The following is an 18,282-nucleotide window of genomic DNA, read 5'->3' on the forward strand; positions in this document are numbered from 1 at the left end:
TGAGGCTACTCCAGAAGCATTTCAGTGGCATCAGAGAGGCAGAGACAGATGCCAAGGTTTTCACTGGCTCTAGAAAATGACAAGCTATCATACTATCTAGTTTGTGTCCCTATTAAATGGCCTGTTTCTTCTTTTTTGTTTCTGTGTTCTTTGAGTCATTCAGAGGCACACAAACAAGTTGTAGTTTCATAGTCGATGAAAAACAGCCATTCATTAAGTATATAGGACTTCATGAAATTCATAAGCAAATGGATGGTAGTTAGAAAATATCATCCTGAGTGAGGTAACCCAGTCACAAAAGAACACACATGGTATGTACTCACTGATAAGTGGATATTAGGAAATAGGTTTGGAATATCCATGATCCGACTTACAGACCATATGAAGTTCAAGAAGAAGGAAGACCAAAGTGTGGAGGCTTCAGTCCTACTTAGAAGAGAGAACAAAATAATCATGGGAGGTAGAGGGTCATAAGGACTTGGGAAGAATAAAGGAGGGGCAGGGAAGAGGGGGGCAGGATAAGGTGGGAGGAGACTGGGGAGATGTACAGAGTCAGGATCAGGGAACTGAACAGAGGTGTGTAGCAATGGGGGATGGAGAACTGGGGGATAGCCAACAGAAAGTCCCAGATACCAGGAAAGCAAGAGGCTCCCAGGACACAACAGGGATGACATTAGCTGAAATACCCAACAAAGGGGAGGGAGAACCTGTAGAGACCATATCCAGAGGTTAGACATGGCCAGAGGTTAGACATGGCCCCGGTTGAGGGATGGGGCCACCCACCTTTCTCAAAAAATTTAACCCAGAATTGCTCCTGTCTAAGGGAAATAGAGGGACAAAGAGTGGAGTACAGACTGAAGGAAAGGCCATCAGAGACTGCCCCACCTGGGGATCCATCCCATATGCAGACACCAAACCTATTGTTGATCAATACCTATGCAGCCATCACTATCACTTTTGCTGATGCCAAGAAGTGCTTGGTAACAGGAGCCTAATGTAGCTGTCCCCTGAGAGGCACTGCCAGAGCCTTACCAATACAGATGTGGATGCTTGCAGCCAACCATTGCACTGAACACGGGACCCCAATGGAGGAGTTAGGGGAAGGACTGAAGAAACTGAAGGGGTTTGCAACCCCATAGGAAAAACAATATCAACCAACCAGAGGTCTCAGTGACAAAACCACCAATCAAAGAGAATGCATGGAGGGACCCATGGCTCCAGCTACATCTGTAGCAGAGGATGGCCTTGTCGGGCATCAATGGGAGGAGAGGCCCTTGGTTTGATGCCCCAGTGTAGGGGCATGATAGGGTGGTGAGTTGGGAGTGGGTTGGTGAGCACCCTAAAAGAAGTAGGGGGAGAGGGTGGGTAGAACGTTTGAGGAGGGGAAACCGGGAAGCGGGATAACATTTGAAATGTAAATAAGTAAAATAACCAATAAAAAAATTTAAAAAGTTTAGTTAGAACTGGTGAGCCACGACTTAAAAAGTCTTCATTAACCTGGTGCTACTTGTGCATTAGGTTTAGAACCAACCCCGCCCTTTAGCTGAGTTTATTGAGCCATAAGCTGCCAGTCAAGAGCCAGATTTTCCAAAATTAAAAACCAAATTGCACCCGGAGTACCGTGTGTCCCGGAACCAAAGTTCAGTGGCCTGGACTTCCGGGGGAGGGAGGAAGCGGGAGTATGTTAAGACTAATCATTAACGTTTGACTGGCAGAGGCCTATCGGGTGAGGACCTAGCAGACAAAGCCCGCTCTGAGTTTACAACTTCGCCTGAGAGGTGTCCCGGGCCGCGCTAGGGTAGCAGCTTCTGCCATGATTGCGCCCGCTCTGTTGCGCGCTCTGCGGAAGAACAAGACCCTTCGTTACGGAGTTCCCATGTTGGTGAGCGGCTGCGGCTGAGCGGAACGGGGCTGGGCCCCCGGAAGGGGCGGGTTCTCCTTGGCTGAGTGGCATCTTGGTCCTGTCTTCCGGATACTGCTGCCTGGGGGTCTGTGCTAGGAAGGGAATGGGAGCGACCGGAGGTTTTTGAGGATTTTGTTTTTGTGTTTCATAGTTCACGTTCAAAAGTGTATCTCGGGTTCCGCCGTTTCCTTTCCCTTCGTGAACGCGCGTGTTGTTACTATCTCCGTTTTACAGTAGCTTTTCCGGGTTAGACGTTGAGATTTTGCAAGAAGACTAATCAAATGTTGAGCCCCAATAATTATGTTCATTTGTTCTTTGATCATTGAAAAGTTTATTTGCTTTAGCATACTCCGATATTATATTAAGGAAAATAAACAGAGATTTTTAAAAATACAAGACATTTTACTTGGTGTAGTTCTTAGCACATGTGAAGTTCCCGACTTTTGTATTTAAACACTGCTAAAAGAAAGGTTGATTTTAGAAAAGTAAGACTTTTTTTTTCTTCAGTCGTCTTTGATGTATCTGGATTTTGTTTTGATAATTAGGGAACTCTGCAATCTGCTTTAAGAGTTTTTGGGTAAGCATTCGTTTTTTTATAAGATGACAGCAATTCATGTAGATAAGGCATGTATAAATTTTGTTTTCTACAAGTTCCGCTGCCGTTCAAAAACACGGATTTTAGCTACTGACTTGCAATTACCATCTATCACTATGGGAACCAATTTGATTTTCTTTCAAAATCATAAAAGTCAAGATGTTATGGGAAAAAAAAATCCCAGGGTGAGGCTTTCTATTCAGTACCCTGCCCTATTTTCAGAGCTAACCAGCAAGAAAGAGACTCCTTCACAGATGGAAATTCCTTTCTTGGCCAGTTTTTAAATGGTCATATCAGTCTTATGAAGGCATACTCTGGGGCTCTATGTAGACAAAACTCTTATTCCTGATTTGTTCTACAAGTTAAGCAAAGAGCACTTTCTATGCCCAATTTGAGAAACCTTCCTTTGAGTTCTAGGGTTCTCCTTTTCTGTTTTATAACACAGTCCCCTGTGTAAGGAAGCCTCCAGTCATGTAACAAGAGCAAATTCTTTAGATGAAGTTATTCATTATAACCTTTTTACCTTGTAGATGTATAGCTAGTCATTCATTTCTGTTTGCTTCATGCACACACATTGTGTTTATGCAAAAGCATTCTTTTTAATTAAAATTAATATGTATTTTGAGAATTTCATAGATAAGCACTGTGTTTACATCCTTTTCATCTCTACCTCTCCCTCCAACTTTTCCTGATTCCTTTCTCCCTTTCAATTTCATCACTTTTTCTTTATTATTGTTGCATGTTAAATATATATACATAACATAATTACATATTATATGTGTGTGTAAAAGCAGCCATTTTGATTTAGTCTTTTTTGATTTTTTGTTTTTTCCCCGGAGACAGGGTTTCTCTGTGTAGCCCTGGCTGGCGTGGAACTTACTCTGTAGACCAGGCTGGTCTTGAACTCAGAAATTTGCCTGCCTCTGCCTCCCAAGTGCTGGGATTACAGGCGTGCACCACCACCGCCCAGCTTTGATTTAATCTTATGTATCCCAAATGGCATTTTTTTAAAAAGTAGCTAAGAATATTTTATGTGTTAAATATAAATTTTTATTGTGGCTGCTATTTACCTAGAATTCATGGGGGTTAATGAAGGCCCCTAAAACCTGAGAGGTGAATCTTTAGATTGTAAGAGAGAAAATGGGAGGAGAGAATGTTCTTGAATAGCTTTTGCCCCGTTTTTCTGTATGCAGAAACCCTTTCAGAGAGCAGAGCAGTTCCTCTAATAGAGCCACTGATCTAGTGAACAGAGACTCTAAATCTGATGCTGTTTTTGGGTGATTTTTTTTGTTTTGTTTTGCTTTTCGCCCTTCAACCTGTGTACATGTGCACATATGCGCATATGTACAGACATGAGTCACGGATGCTTTCCCCCTTTGTGCCCTCCTGAGTTTATTTAGTTTTTTTTTTTCGTTTTCTTTTTGTCAGAAGTTTTAAAGTTACAACAGTGAAGTTTTGTTGCTTTTACGAATCTCAGATCTTAAATGTATCTTTTATGTTTTTATACATAACTTATTTAATTATTTAAGCAGTGATACGGAGATCAAGCTTTTTTGCCGCTAAGGGCGTAGCTTACTCATCTCTGATGTGAGAACTGTAGCCAGCTTACTATTTGGTAAAATAGCAGTAGCAGTTTGGAAGCTCTCTGAAAGGGTTTCTGCATACAGAAAATTGGGCATATGCTGCAAGACTCTTTTATAATTTGTTAAGAAAATAAAAGGCAGTGTTTACAAATGTATAATTTTGCAAAGTCATAAAGTTGAAAGGAATTCTACACAGACAAGGCCAAAGTTTTATTCCTAAGTCTACCCCATGTAGTATTAAAAACTCAAGGGATGAGAGAGGTGGTTCCCTGATTAAGAGTTCTTGCTGCTCTTTCAGAGAAGTAGAGTTTCCCAGCAGCTGTATCTGGCTGCTCATGACTGCCTATAACTCCAGGTACAATGTATCTGATGCCCTCTTCTGACCTCCATAGTCACCTGCATATACTGGCCCATTGATAGACACATACATGCACACATACACATATGCATGCATGCATGGATGGATGAATGCACAAATACTAAAATAAATCTTAAAAAGATAAAAACTTCAAGCAAAACAAATTTTACCAATTCTGTGTGACCAAAGAAGGCTCATGAATCAAACAGCACTCAGAACTCAAAGAGATTGAAAGAATTCTGTCCTGGTACATCAGCAGTAAATATTTATAGACAAAAAAAATCTACAAAAATAACTTAATTGGATAGAGTTAGACATTTGTGATTTTCTGACTTGGTCTGATCAGTTAGTTGACCAATGAGATTTCTGTTTGTTTACCTTCTAAGGTTATATAAATCTCTAAAGGGATTTAAGTATAGAGATGGGTTCACTCCAAACTACTTAACAGCAGGCTACTATAACTTAGTTGGGTGTGCTCTTTTTTCCTCTTGAGTTTGGAAACAGGGGAATCAGAAGTTCAAGGTGATTCTCAGCCACATACCAAATTCAAGGTCATTTTGGTTAATGAGACTCTGTGCCTTAGTTGGTTTCTATTGCTGTGAAGAGACATCATGGCCATGGCAACTCTGACAAAGGAAAACATTTAATTGGGGCCGGTTTACAGTTTCAGAGGTTCAGTTGCTTTCATGTCGAGGAGCACAGTGGCATGCAGGTGGACATGTTGCTGGGAAAATAATTGGAGAATTTGACATCTAGACCTGCAGGTAGCAGGAAGAGAGAGCTATCTAGGCTCTGACACCTCAAAGGTTACCCCCAGTGATATCCTTTCTCCATCATGGCCACACCTCCTAAGCCTTTCAAACAGTGGGACTTCCTGATAACTAAGCATTCAAATGCATGAGCCTATGGGGGCCAATCTTCAAAGCAACACATTCTGTCACAGAAAAAAGTAAACAAGAAAAGTCAAATACATATATAGTATTGATTTATAGCATTGGTTACAATCTTATAATTTTTCCAGGATAGTATAGTGGCCTCCCTTACTGACATTTCACTTGCTCTAACTTGTCTGTTGTTATTAAAAAAAAAAAAAAAAAGGAAAGAGAAAAATCCCATGGAAAGTTCCAGATGTAAGTAATTCATAAGCTTTAAATGGCATTTACTGTAATATATTACCATTGTTGTGCTTTATTATGAGTTATTGTTGCTAATCTTATTGTGCCTATTTTGAAAATTAAACTTTGTTATTTGTATTTATGTATAGAAAGAAAACAGTGTATTTAGGGTTTAATATTTGTTCAGGTTTCAGGTGTCACTGGAATGCTTTTGACGATGACCCCCATCTGCTTCTAAAAAAACGAGTAATAATTTTCTAGGAAAACTAATCTGTAGGTTGTTTATCATCTGTCTAAGGCATTGTTTAACTGAATGTAGCTAGTCAGAGTTGTCCTTCTAGTTTATGTAGCTGTTTCCTTCCTTTGTTTCAGTTGCTGGTTGTTGGAGGTTCTTTTGGTCTTCGTGAATTTTCACAAATCCGATATGATGCTGTGACAGTTAAGGTAAGAACTGTAATTGGTGTTTGACTTGGGTAGGAGAATTACATGCTCAGTTCACTTAGCAATTTTAATGTCTCGTCTTGCAAACTCAATAGCTGGTCTTTGCACCTCTTCTAGTTTAAAGTATCACTAATTTGAGACCATGGAAGTGAGTCATGTCAAGCATCTGGGAAAAGTTCTCAGTATCAACTTGTAATATTGCTTCTCTCCCCAAATATTCTCAGATGCAGCTGTTTTTGGATTCTTAAGGAACTAAAGAACATGGATCATTTGTTTTCCTCTCTAATTATGAATTAGCTATCTGTCATAATGCCAGTGATGTGATAAGTACACTGCCATTTCTCATTAGTAACTGATACCAAAAGAAAAGATTTTATTATAAATGAAGATACCTATCTTTTTATAGCATCTGTATTATCGTAGGAGTACGGAGTACACTAGGACCTCCGTTTCACAGGCCTGGAAACAAAGGTCCAGAAAGTTATACTCTCCTGCATTCAGTCATGTGGGGATGCCAGGACAGAGGTAGGATTTTTATCCTCTGCCATTGTACATTCACTCTCAAATTTGTGTTGTCTGTTACATAAGATGTCTGGCTCATTAATTGAGAAACGTGTTGTAATTTGGTAAGAGGGAGCACATACCTGATATTTGAAGGCTTTTCTAAGTAATATATAACGTACCATTATATGCCAGTTCAAGCATTGTTCACTGTGGTAATGGACCTTCCATTGCTGTATCCCACCAAGTACTATGACTAAGTATGCAGTTTAAGTATATGTGAATAGGACAGTTTTTGACTTGCCTATCTATTGTGCTTTATAACAAGAGAGTACCAGCTTAATATTTAATGTAAATATTGTGACCCTATTTTCAAGATCAGATAATTAAAATAAGAATAATCATAATAGTAGTGCTGATATGATCCAGACATCACCAGAAAAGAAAGCTAAATGTAGTGGCTATTCCTGGTTGTCAACTTGACTATATTTGGAATGAACTACAATCTAGAATTGGAAGGCTCACCTATGAGCCTAATCTGGAGGCTCAGAGCTATAAGTTTCTGACCTGGATCTTGGCATGGAGATCTTGGAGCATAGTAGCTATGAATTCCAGAAGATTAAGTCAAGGAGATCTCCGAGTTTAAGATCATCTGGGATTAAAGGCATGGAGGCACATGCCTTTAATCTGGGCTACACCCTCTGCTGGAGACCTATAGCCTTTAATCTGGGCTACACCCTCTGCTGGAGATCTATATAAGGACATTAGAAGAAGGAAGATTGACTCACTCTTCCTTGCCTGCTTGCCTCGTGGGACTGAGCAACTGCTAGATCCTTGGACTTCCATCCACAGCTGCTGCTGCCCATTTTTGGGGAGTTGGACTATAGACTGTAAGTCATCGACAAATTCCCTAACTATATAGAGACTGCCCATACATTCTGTGACTCTAGAGAACCCAAACTAATACAGAAGTTGGTACCGGGAGTGGTTCTAGAGGAGCAGAAGTATAAGGATGAAGGTTTAAAATTTTGGAGTTGGTTGGTTGACCCACTAGTACCTTCAACTAATGAAACCTCTCCAGATTCTCTCCCTCCTGGGAGCTTGGAGAATATTGAAGACCCGTGGATGAAACTATATCTCAAGCTTAAAGAAGCTAAAGCCTTTGATTATCTTGATGAATTATGTGATTCAGTGGTATACAATACTTTCTCCAAGTTGGGGAAAAAATCGGAAAATGATTTTGCTGGCTGGTTGCTCTTAGCATCTTGGGAAAAAACAATGAAGGAAAGGAAGGAGTTGTGTGATAAAATCTGAAGAGTTCCAGACTCAAGTAAATAATCTAAAAGTTGCTAAGTGTGCCCCTGAAGAGAATCTACTCTCTAGCAGCCATAGAGCTCAAGTAGCAGAAAATCAAACTGAAGCCCTCATTATAAGGTTGGCTGAATTACAGCGAAAATTTAAGTCTCAACCTCAGAGGGTGTCAGCAGTTAAAGTAAGGGCATTAATTGTAAAGAATGGGATCCTATAACTTGGGATGGGGATGTGGGGGAAGACCCTGTTGAAATTGAGAATTTTGAATCTTCAGATTTTCAAGGCTTTGCTCCACCTGAAGAAGTAGTATGCTTAGCCCCACCCCTTAAAATAATGCCTTTTCCACTTGAGGAAATTAATCCCTCAGAGTCTGATAAACCAGCAGTGACTTTTGTTGACAATACTGATGTTTCTCAGGGCCCACCAATGGTTTCTTCTAGACCTATAACCAGATTCAAGGCATAGCAGGCTCCTAGAGGGGAGGTAGAAAGTGTATTCCATGAGGAAACTATACTAATAAGGAGCTTAATGAGTTTGCTAATTCATTCAAGCAGAAGTCTGGGGAATATGCATGGGAATGGATTTTAAGGGTGTGGGATAATGGTGGAAGGAACATAAAACTAGAGCAGGCTGAGTTTATTGGCATGGGCCCTCTGAGTGGAGATTCTAGGTTTACTATGGAAGCTTGCACAGTTAAAAAAGGTGTCAAAAGTTTGTTTGATTGGTTGGCTGAAGTATTTATCAAAAGATGGCCTACTGAAAAGGAGTTGGAGATGCCTGATATCCCTTGGCTTAGTGTTGATGAAAGGATTTTAAGGCTTAGGGAAATTGCAATGCTAGAGTGGATACATTGTGTAAAATCTAATCCTCCACAATGGGAAGATCCGGAAGATATGCCCTTCACCAGTCCTATAAGACGCAAACTGGTGAGAGGGGCACCAGCACATTTAAAGAGTTTTGTTCTTGTCCTTTTCCTTGTGCCAGACCTTAGAGTTGGAGATGCTGCTGCTCAATTAGATGAATTAAATTCAATGGGTTTAATTGGGCCCCGAGTTAACAAGGGCCAGGTGGCAGCATTGAATCGCCAGAGACAAGGTGATCATAGTTATTATAATGGACAGGGTAGACAAAACAACGTTTATAATGACATGTTGCCGCCCGTGGCCACATGCGAACCGGATCCCTGGAAGAGAATTCTGGGGGTAACGGGAAGGGGACGAAAGAGAAATGAGTCAAGAGGACAGTTGCCCATAGAGACTGACTTTACTATCATTTAGCCAATATTTATAGTCTTTGAAAAAACCACCCTGCCCCCCAAATGGCCGCGAATTCCTTGGATCTTCTTCTCGGCGGGTTGCCTGCTTCTAGTCACACAGTTTTCTGCTGGTTTCCAGGTGAACCTGCTGCCTCGGAACAAGGGCTGGAGATAACGCCAGGGGAAGAGTGGGGGTTGCCAGCCAGGAGGGTCACAGCTAAATGCTGTGGGGGGAAGGGACAATGACATACCCCATAATGGGCAGAGAGGTGGAATTTATAATGGTATGACTTGTTTGGACCTTTGGTGCTGGCTAATCAATCATGGTGTTTCCAGGGATGAAATACATAGGAAACCTACTGCATATCTGTTTGATCTGTATAAGCAGAAAAAATCCTCAAACAAATGATAGAAAGGCTGCATTGGATCGTGGCAAAGGGCAATCTTGGCCAGTGAATCAATTTCCAGACTTGAGCCAGTTTACAGATCCAGAACCCCTTGAATGAAGGGGTGGCCGGGTTCCCCTGAGGAAGGATCTTGATAAGACACCTAAAAGTTTTGCTGTTAGCCTTTCTCCAATTCTTCCCCAGAGGGACCTATGGCCTTTTACAAGGGTAACTGTACACTGGGGGAAGGGAAATAATCAGACTTTCTGGGGGCCTATTGGATACTGGTTCTGAACTGGCACTGATCTCAGGAGATCCCAAGAAACATTGTAGCCCTCCAGTTAAAGTAGGGGCTTATGAAGGACAGGTGATTAATGGAGTTTTGACTGTTGTGCGACTCACAGTAAGTCCAGTGAGTCCCCAAACATATCCTGTGGTCATTTCCCCAGTTCCAGAATGTATAATTGGGATAGATATACTCAGAAATTGGCAGAATTCTCACATTGGTTCTCTGACCTATGGAATGAGGGCTGTTATGGTTGGAAAGGCAAAATGGAAGCCTTTAGAGTTGCCTCTGCCAAAGAAAATAGTGAATCAAAAACAATATCGTATTCCTGGAGGAATTGCAAAAATTACTGCCACAATCAAGGACTTGAAAGATGCAGGGGTGGTGGTTTCCACCACATCTCCCTTTAACTCTCCCATCTGGCCAGTGCAGAAGACAGATGGATCATGGAGGATGACTGTTGACTATTGAAAATGAAATCAGGTAGTAACTCCAATTGTAGCTGCTGTACCGGATGTAGTTTCGTTACTTGAGCAAAGTAACATATCTCCTGGAACCTGGTATGCAGCTATTGACCTGGCAAATGCCTTCTTCTCAGTACCTCTCCGTAAGGACCACCAGAAGCAATTTGCTTTCAGTTGACAAGGCCAGCAGTATGCCTTTACAGTTTTGCCTCAAGGATATATTAACTCTCCTGCCCTGTGTCATAACTTAGTTAGAAGGGACCTTGATCATTTGTCTCTTCCACAAAATATCACATTGGTGCATATATTGATGATATTATGCTGATTGGACCAAGTGAGCAGGAAGTAGCAACCACTTTGGATTCATTGGTAACACAAATGCGTATCAGAGGATGGGAAATAAATCCGACCAAGATTCAAGGACCATCAACTTCAGTGAAATTCTTAGGAGTACAGTGGTGTGGGGCATGCAGAGATATTCCTTCTAAGGTGAAAGATAAGTTATTGCACCTGGCCCCTCTCACCACCAAGAAAGAAGCACAACATTTAGTGGGTCTATTTGGATTCTGGAGACAGCACATTCCTCACTTGGGTGTGTTATTCAGGCCTATTTACCGAGTGACTTGGAAAGCTGCTACATTTGTGTGGGGCCCAGAACTGGAGAAAGCTCTTCAACAGGTCCAGGCTGCTGTGCAGGCTGCACTACCACTTGGACCATATGATCCAGCAGACCCAATGGTACTTGAGGTGTCAGTGGCAGATAGAGATGCTGTTTGGAGCCTCTGGCAGGCCCCTGTAGGTGAATCACAGAAGGGACCTTTGGGATTTTGGAGCAAAGCTCTACCGTCATCTGCAGACAACTACTCTCTTTGAAAAACAGCTCTTTGCCTGCTATTGGGCCCTAGTGGAAACTGAACGTTTGACAATAGGACACCAAGTTACTATGCGACCTGAACTGCCCATCATGAGCTGGGTGTTATCAGACCCTGCAAGTCATAAAGTAGGGCGTGCACAACAGCAGTCTATTATCAAATGAAAGTGGTATATACGTGATCGGGCCAGAGCAGGTCCTGAAGGCACAAGCAAGTTACATGAAGAAGTTGCTCAGATGCCTATGGTTTCTACTCTTATTACAATGCCATCTGCTCCCAAGCATGCGCCTATAGCCTCATGGGGTGTTCCCTATGGCCAGTTGACTGAAGAAGAGAAGACTAGGACCTGGTTTACTGATGGCTCTGCATGTTATGCAGGCACCACCCAGAAGTGAACAGCTGCAGCATTACAACCCCTTTCTGGGACAACCCTGAAAGATACAGGTGAAGGAAAATCTTCACAGTGGGCAGAACTTCGGGCAGTGAACATGGTATTACAGTTTGTTTGGAAGAAGAAATGGCCAGATGTACGATTGTTCACTGACTCATGGGCTGTAGTCAATGGATTGGCTGGATGGTCAGGGACGTGGAAAGATCACAATTGGAAAATTGGTGAGAAAGACATCTGGGGAAGAAGTATGTGGATAGATCTCTCCAAATGGGCAAAGGATGTGAAGATATTTGTGTTCCATGTAAATGCTCACCAAAAGGTGACTTCAGCTGAGGAGGAGTTCAGTAATCAAGTGGATAAGATGACCTGTTCTGTGGACAGTCAGCTTCTTTCCCCAGCCATCCCAGTTATTGCCCAGTGGGCACATGAACAAAGTGACCATGGTGGCCGAGACGGAGGTTATGCTTGGGTTCAGCAACATGGACTTCCACTCACCAAGGCTGACCTGGCTACAGCTGCTGCTGATGCCAGATCTGCCAACAGCAGAAACCAACACTGAGCCCTGGATATGGTACCATTCCTCGAGGTGACCAGCCAGCAACCTGGTGGCAGGTTGACTATATTGGACCACTTCCCCCTGTGGAAAGGACAATGTTTTGTTCTTACTGGAGTAGATACTTATTCTGGTTATGGATTTCCTTTCCTGCACGTAATGCTTCTGCCAAGACCACCATCTGTGGACTCACAGAATGCCTTATCTATCATCATGGTATTCCACACAGTATTGCTTCTGACCAAGGAACTCATTTCACAGTCAGAGAAGTGTGATAGTGGGCCCACGATTATGGAATTCACTGGTCTTACCATGTTCCCCATCATCCTGAAGCAGCTGGTCTGATAGAAAGATGGAATGGCCTTTTGAAGACATTGTTACAGACCAATTAGGTAGCAACAGCATGGAGGGCTGGGGCAGAGTTCTTCAGAAGGCAGTATATGCTTTGAATCAGCGTTCAATATATGGTACAGTTTTTCCCATAGCCAGGATCCATGGGTCCAGGAACCCAGGGGTGGAAAAGGGAATAGTTCCGCTCACTATCACTCCTAGTGACCCTCTAGGAAAATTTTTGCTTCCTGTTCCCACAACTTTAGGTTCTGCTGGCCTAGAAGTTTTGGTTCCAGAGCGGGGAGTGCTCCTACCAGAAGCCACAATAAACATTCCATTGAACTGGAAGCTCAGATTTACTCCTGGCCATTTTGGGCTTCTAATGCCCTTAAACCAACAGGCTAAGAAAGGAATAACAGTGTTAGGAGGGGTGATAGATCCAGATTACCATGGGGAAATTGGATTGCCTCTCCACAGTGGAGGTAAGCAGGATTATGTCTGGAGTGCAGGAGATCCCCTAGTGCGTCTTTTAGTGCTACCATGTCCTGTGATTAAAGTCAATGGGAAACTACAACAGCCTAATCCAAGCAGGATGACAAAGGACACAGACCCATCAGGAATGAAGGTATGGGTCAATCCTCCAGGAAAAGAGCCAAGACCTGCTGAGGTGCTTGCTGAAGGTAAAGGAAATACAGAATGGGTAGCAGAGGATACCAGCTAAGGCCACGTAACTAGTTGCAACGAGGATTATAAGTAATATGAATGCTTCTATCTTATTTTGTTAAAGATACATTTATCTTTCTTCCAATTCTTTTAACATCAATTGGTATTGAGACACTAAAAGAATGTTCCCAAGGGATATTGCCCTTTTGTAAATTTACAGATGCATTTGTGATTGTATGAGGAATAGTTATATCATGTTAGGCATATTCATGAACTTGTTATTGTTTCATGTTGACATGAGCTATTATTTGTGTCAAGTTGACAAGGGGTGGATTGTAGTGGCTATTCCTGGTTGTCAACTTGACTATATCTGGAATGAACTACAATCTAGAATTGGAAGGCTCACCTATGAGCCTAATCTGAAGGCTCAGAGCTATAAGTTTCTGACCTGGATCTTGGCATGGAGATCTTGAAGCATAGTGGCTATGAATTCCAAAAGATTAAGGCAAGTGGCTATGAATTCCAGAAGATTAAGACAAGGAGATCATAGCACATGACCAATAGCACTGATTAATTCTGGAAGCTCAGGTACATATGTGTTGGGACTTTAGATCTATTTGTCATAAATTTATCCTTTTTTTGATTTGTTATATTTGTCTCTATCATCCATCATTCTAGTGGAATTCTGGGATTAAACCCCTGGCTCATCAGTTTGTTCATAGGCTCTGATAAATCACTCATACTCAGTGAGTCTATGTACGTGACTTGTTTATTTCACCAGTTACACTTTTTTTTTTTTTGTCACATACAGGTAATAGGCATGAGTTTCAATGTCTATGGAACCCTAAATTTCTAACTATTTGATCTATGGAAAAGGTTCTTTTATTTTTAAGTGCATTTTATAGTAATATTTAAAATTTTTCTGTACTATAAAATCTACATTGGCAGTGGGTGAATAATGTTGCTTAATACCAACTCATGTGTCTTTCACAAGTTATTCAACTTCCTGTGTCCTGCTTTCTATACATGTAGGAATGATGATGAAATTTATGTTTACCTTATAGGTTTTGTGAGCATTAAACTGTATATGTACATGTCAAGAGCCTAGTAGACAATTCTTCAGTATATATCAGTGGCTGGAGTTATGTATTAGTTATCCTTATGCATTAATTATAACAGTTGATATTAGAGATTTTGACATATGCTTTAATTTGGTTAAACTTTCTTATCCATTTTTTCCTATGACTTTGTTGGTTTGTTTGTCCTTTGCTGGCTAGGACTCATTATGAGAGCAGGCTGACCTCAGATGCATAGAGATCTTTTATTTCTGCTTTCTTTGTGCTGGGATTAAAGGCATGTGCCACCAGGTTCAGCTCTCCTATTATGTTTTTTATTTGAGATTATATAATCTCTCTTTTTTTTATTGCTTATTTTATTTACATTTCAAATATTGTCCCCCTTCCTGCTCACCCCTCTGCAAATCCCCCAACCTCTAGAGGGTTCTCCCTACCTATCTACCCACTCCTGCCTTACTTCTCCAGCATCCCTCTGCGCTGGGGCATCAAGCCTTCACAGGACCCAGGGCCTCCCCTCCCATTCCAGATAAGGCCAGCCTCTGCTAGATAAGCAGCTAGAGCCATGGGCCCACTCATGTGTACTCTTTGATTGGTGGCTTAGTCCCTGGGAGCTTTGGGGCAGGTGGTCCAGTTAGTTGGTATTGTTGCTCTTCTTATGGGGCTGAAAACCCCTTCAGCGCCTTCAGTCCTTCCCCTGACTCTTTTATCGAGGTCCCCAGGCTCAGTTTGATGATCAGCTGTGAGTATCTGCATCTATATTCGTCAGGTGCTAGCAGAGCCTCTCAGAGGACAGTTATACCAGGCTTCTGTCAGCAAGCACTTCTTGGCATCAACAATAATGTCAGGGTTTGGTGTCTGTAGATGGCATGGATCCCTAGGTGGGGCAGTCTTTGGATGGCCTTTCCTTCAGTCTCTGCTCTCCTATGACTTTTAAAAGTAAACAATGAAAAAAATTAAAGTGAAAAATGAATATAAAAGAATTAAATGATAAAAGTTCTTTTTTTTCTTTTCTACAGATTGACCCTGAATTGGAGAAAAAATTGAAAGTGAATAAAATGACTTTAGAGTCAGAGTATGAGGTATAGTATGTTAATATTCTATGTTTTGTAACATTCCCATTGTTTATGACTGGTTCCATTTCTCAAGATAAATTAATAGTGAAGAAAAAATAAATTTAATCTGAATTTGTGGTATTTGGTAAATTATCTTAAATTTGGAACCAGAAGTGCTGGGAAGTTTTTCTGGTAAGCTTCACCAGTATAGCATTTTATATCCGTAAGCTTTTTGTTGTTTGTTTTCTTTGTTAAAGGAGAATCTGGGGACAAGCTCTGTTGCTTCCTGTGTCCAGTAACTCAGTAACTCAGTAGGCCTCATTTTTTAAATGCACCCCCAACATACCACACACACGCACACGCACACACACACGAGGGTGTTGCCAGGGTTTGGTTTTATATTTGAGGTGGTGAGTCAGAAAGTTTTGTTCTTGAGTGTCTTAACTGGGTGTCAAAGTAGCAAGAGAATCCTGACGAGAGGGGTATACTTGGCAGGGTTGGAGACCAGTTCTTAATGTAGTTCCTCACTATGTCCTGTGCTCTTCAATAAGTCCTATAGCACTGGTTATTAGACAGTGAGGCTTGAGTCTTGCCTAACATGTGTATACAGCCTGATATGCAGCCAAACACACATTTTGTAGATTTTCTACAAAGAGTCTTTCCTGTAAATAGTCCCCAAACACAATATGTTTTATCTCTGTCCATGATTCTGTCTTGTCAACTTTGTCTCATATCTTAAGAATTATTTTAGATTCTAATAAATTCTATACCTTAACATATCTGGATAATAGTGATTACTTTTGCCAGGAATGGTGGCACATGTTTGCTACGCCATTATATAGGAAAGCCAAGTGCCCCAGAGAGTGGCACTATTAGGATGTGTAGCCTTCAAATTGTTGTTGGAGTTTGTGTGGCCTTGTTGGAGAAGGAGTGTCACTTTGGGTGTGGGCTTTAAGACACTCATTGTAGCTTCCTGGAAGTCAGTCTTCTCCTAGTAGCCTTCAGATGAAGATGTAGAACTTTCAGCTTTTCCTGCACCATGCCTGCCAGGACACTGCTATACTCCTGCCTTGATAATAATGAGCCTCTGAACCTGTAAGCCAGCCCCAATTAAATGTTGACCTTATAAGAGTTGCTTTGGTCATGGCATCTGTTCACAGCAGTAAAACCCTAACTAAGACACCAAGGTACTAGGATTGCTGGTTGTTCAAAGCCAACTTAGACTACATAGTGAGTTCAAGGATAGCCTGGGCTATATAGACTCTGCCTCAAAAAACAAAGAAACAAACTTAAAGGCCTTTTAGTTCCTTTAAATAAGTAGCTCTCAACCTGTAGGTTGTGACCTCTTAAAGATCACTGGAAATATCAGATATTTACATTACTATTCATAACAGTACCAAAATTACAGTTGGGAAGTAACAACAAAAGTAATTTTATGATTGAGGAATCTCCACAGCATGAGAGATTATAATAAAGGTTTGCAGTATCCGGAATGTTGAGAACTGCTGCTTTAGATAATTTCATAGCCATACTTGGAAATATTTATGCTAAATTAATAACACTTTGTACATTCATATATATTTAACATACACTCTGAAGTTTTTAAGAAGAACATTTTCACATCCTGCTTCCTTGTCCTTTGTTGAAATCTTGGACTGTCTGCTAGAGGAAATGAGCACTGACTAAGCAGTCGGTGCTCTGGAGGGCTTATCTGGGAATAGATTTTTCTGTGTAGTTCTTTTAGGAATCATAAAAGTTAAGAGATGAATATAGAATATTTTGTCTTGGCTTTTAGCAATCACTTATAAGAGAGAGAATGCCAAGGTGGCCTGTGCTACTTGATAAAGATTGTATGGTTCTTCAGTAAAAGGGTTAATACTTTGTATCTAAACATCAAGGAAAACTTATGCCACTTTCCCCGTTTTTGGATATAAATTACCTGTTGATCTCATAACATGTTTTCTTCCCTCAGTTATTTCAGAACAGAAGCAGGTATGTAAAAGTGGCTATTGGAGAGGATAAAAGAGCTCTTCTGTCCACCACTTAGCCTCCTCCCTGTGCTTGAGACATTTAAGACTAAGAGAAACTGTGGTGCATCAGAGTGTAGTTGAATGGTTCTGCCTAGGATAAATACTTCTCCTCAGGTTACCTAAGGAAAATGAATTCATTATGAAGCCCAGTGTCATTTCCCCTGTTGCAGAACAAGGCGCTTTGGTCATCTTCCATGTGAAGATGCCAAGGTCTACACCCTAGTTCATCTCTCTTCTGCTGTGACCCACACCAGCCTTTCAGCTGTTGCTACACTAGAACAGCTTCACATTTACTCCCAGAGACTGTTTCCCCAGTCTCTTTCCTTTCTTTGTGCTCTTAGAAACAAAGGGTAAACTCCTTCTGCCACTATGAGATTATTATCGGGAAAGGTAGATAGATGTAATGTCTCTCTGTAGCAAGTAAGTAAAGTTCTAAACACAGGAAGTCTTTGAGTTTGGCTTGGAGTTGGTCTGTTTGCTGAACCTGTTCTTGAGCCTGTTGTGTTTTCCTTGACTTGCTCACCACTTAGTGATAATGTCAGTCAAAGCCTTGGGCTTTTGAACTAATATGTTTAACTTTGTGGCTCTGTAGAAAATAAAGGACTCCACTTTTGAAAACTGGAAGAATATTCGAGGTCCAAGGCCTTGGGAAGATCCTCAACTCCTCCAAGGACGAAACCCAGAAACTCTTAAGCCTAAGACAACCTGACTGCTCAGTTTTTGTTTTGGTTTGGTTTTTCAGTGAAAATGTTCTCACCTCCATCTGTAGGAAGAAGATTCCAGACCTGTGGAAACCTGGATGCGAATAATATGATAGCAGAAAATTTTGATTAAACAGTCAAATATAAGTCTGTATGCTTTTTTGTCTACTTCCAACTTTTAAAAGTCCCACGGCCTTTAAAATTTCCAACACTTTAAATGCCTAGTTTTTTTTTTAATAATACCTAATCTCTTTCAAATTACAAAGGCTCTTTAAATCCCCAGATTTCTCTGAAATACCCAATGTCTCTCTAACTGTGGGCTCCTGAAAGTGTTGAACACACACACACACACACACACACACACACACACACACTCCTAGCAATGTATAAAAAAAAAGTTACTACTGCTTCCATAA

At 41.2% G+C, this 18,282-nt stretch overlaps 1 protein-coding gene across 2 annotated transcripts; it reads left to right on the top strand.

The window, feature by feature from the left end:
• The first annotated feature begins 1,668 nt into the window (after positions 1 to 1,668).
• Positions 1,669 to 18,013, top strand: LOC127687172 (cytochrome c oxidase assembly protein COX16 homolog, mitochondrial). Of its 2 annotated transcripts, none has more exons than XM_052185534.1 (4): positions 1,669 to 1,882; positions 5,927 to 5,998; positions 15,100 to 15,162; positions 17,758 to 18,013. In XM_052185534.1, exons 1-4 carry the CDS (start codon positions 1,814 to 1,816, stop codon positions 17,872 to 17,874), a joined length of 321 nt encoding a protein of 106 aa, XP_052041494.1. In that variant the 5' UTR covers positions 1,669 to 1,813; the 3' UTR covers positions 17,875 to 18,013. The 2 variants fall into 2 exon arrangements, with proteins under 2 accessions (XP_052041494.1, XP_052041495.1); XM_052185535.1 differs by lacking the exon at positions 17,758 to 18,013 and adding an exon at positions 6,402 to 6,520.
• Positions 18,014 to 18,282: the final 269 nt, after the last annotated feature.

The sequence above is a fragment of the Apodemus sylvaticus genome, chromosome 6, assembly GCF_947179515.1.
Source record: "Apodemus sylvaticus chromosome 6, mApoSyl1.1, whole genome shotgun sequence".
NCBI classification, from domain to species: domain Eukaryota; kingdom Metazoa; phylum Chordata; class Mammalia; order Rodentia; family Muridae; genus Apodemus; species Apodemus sylvaticus.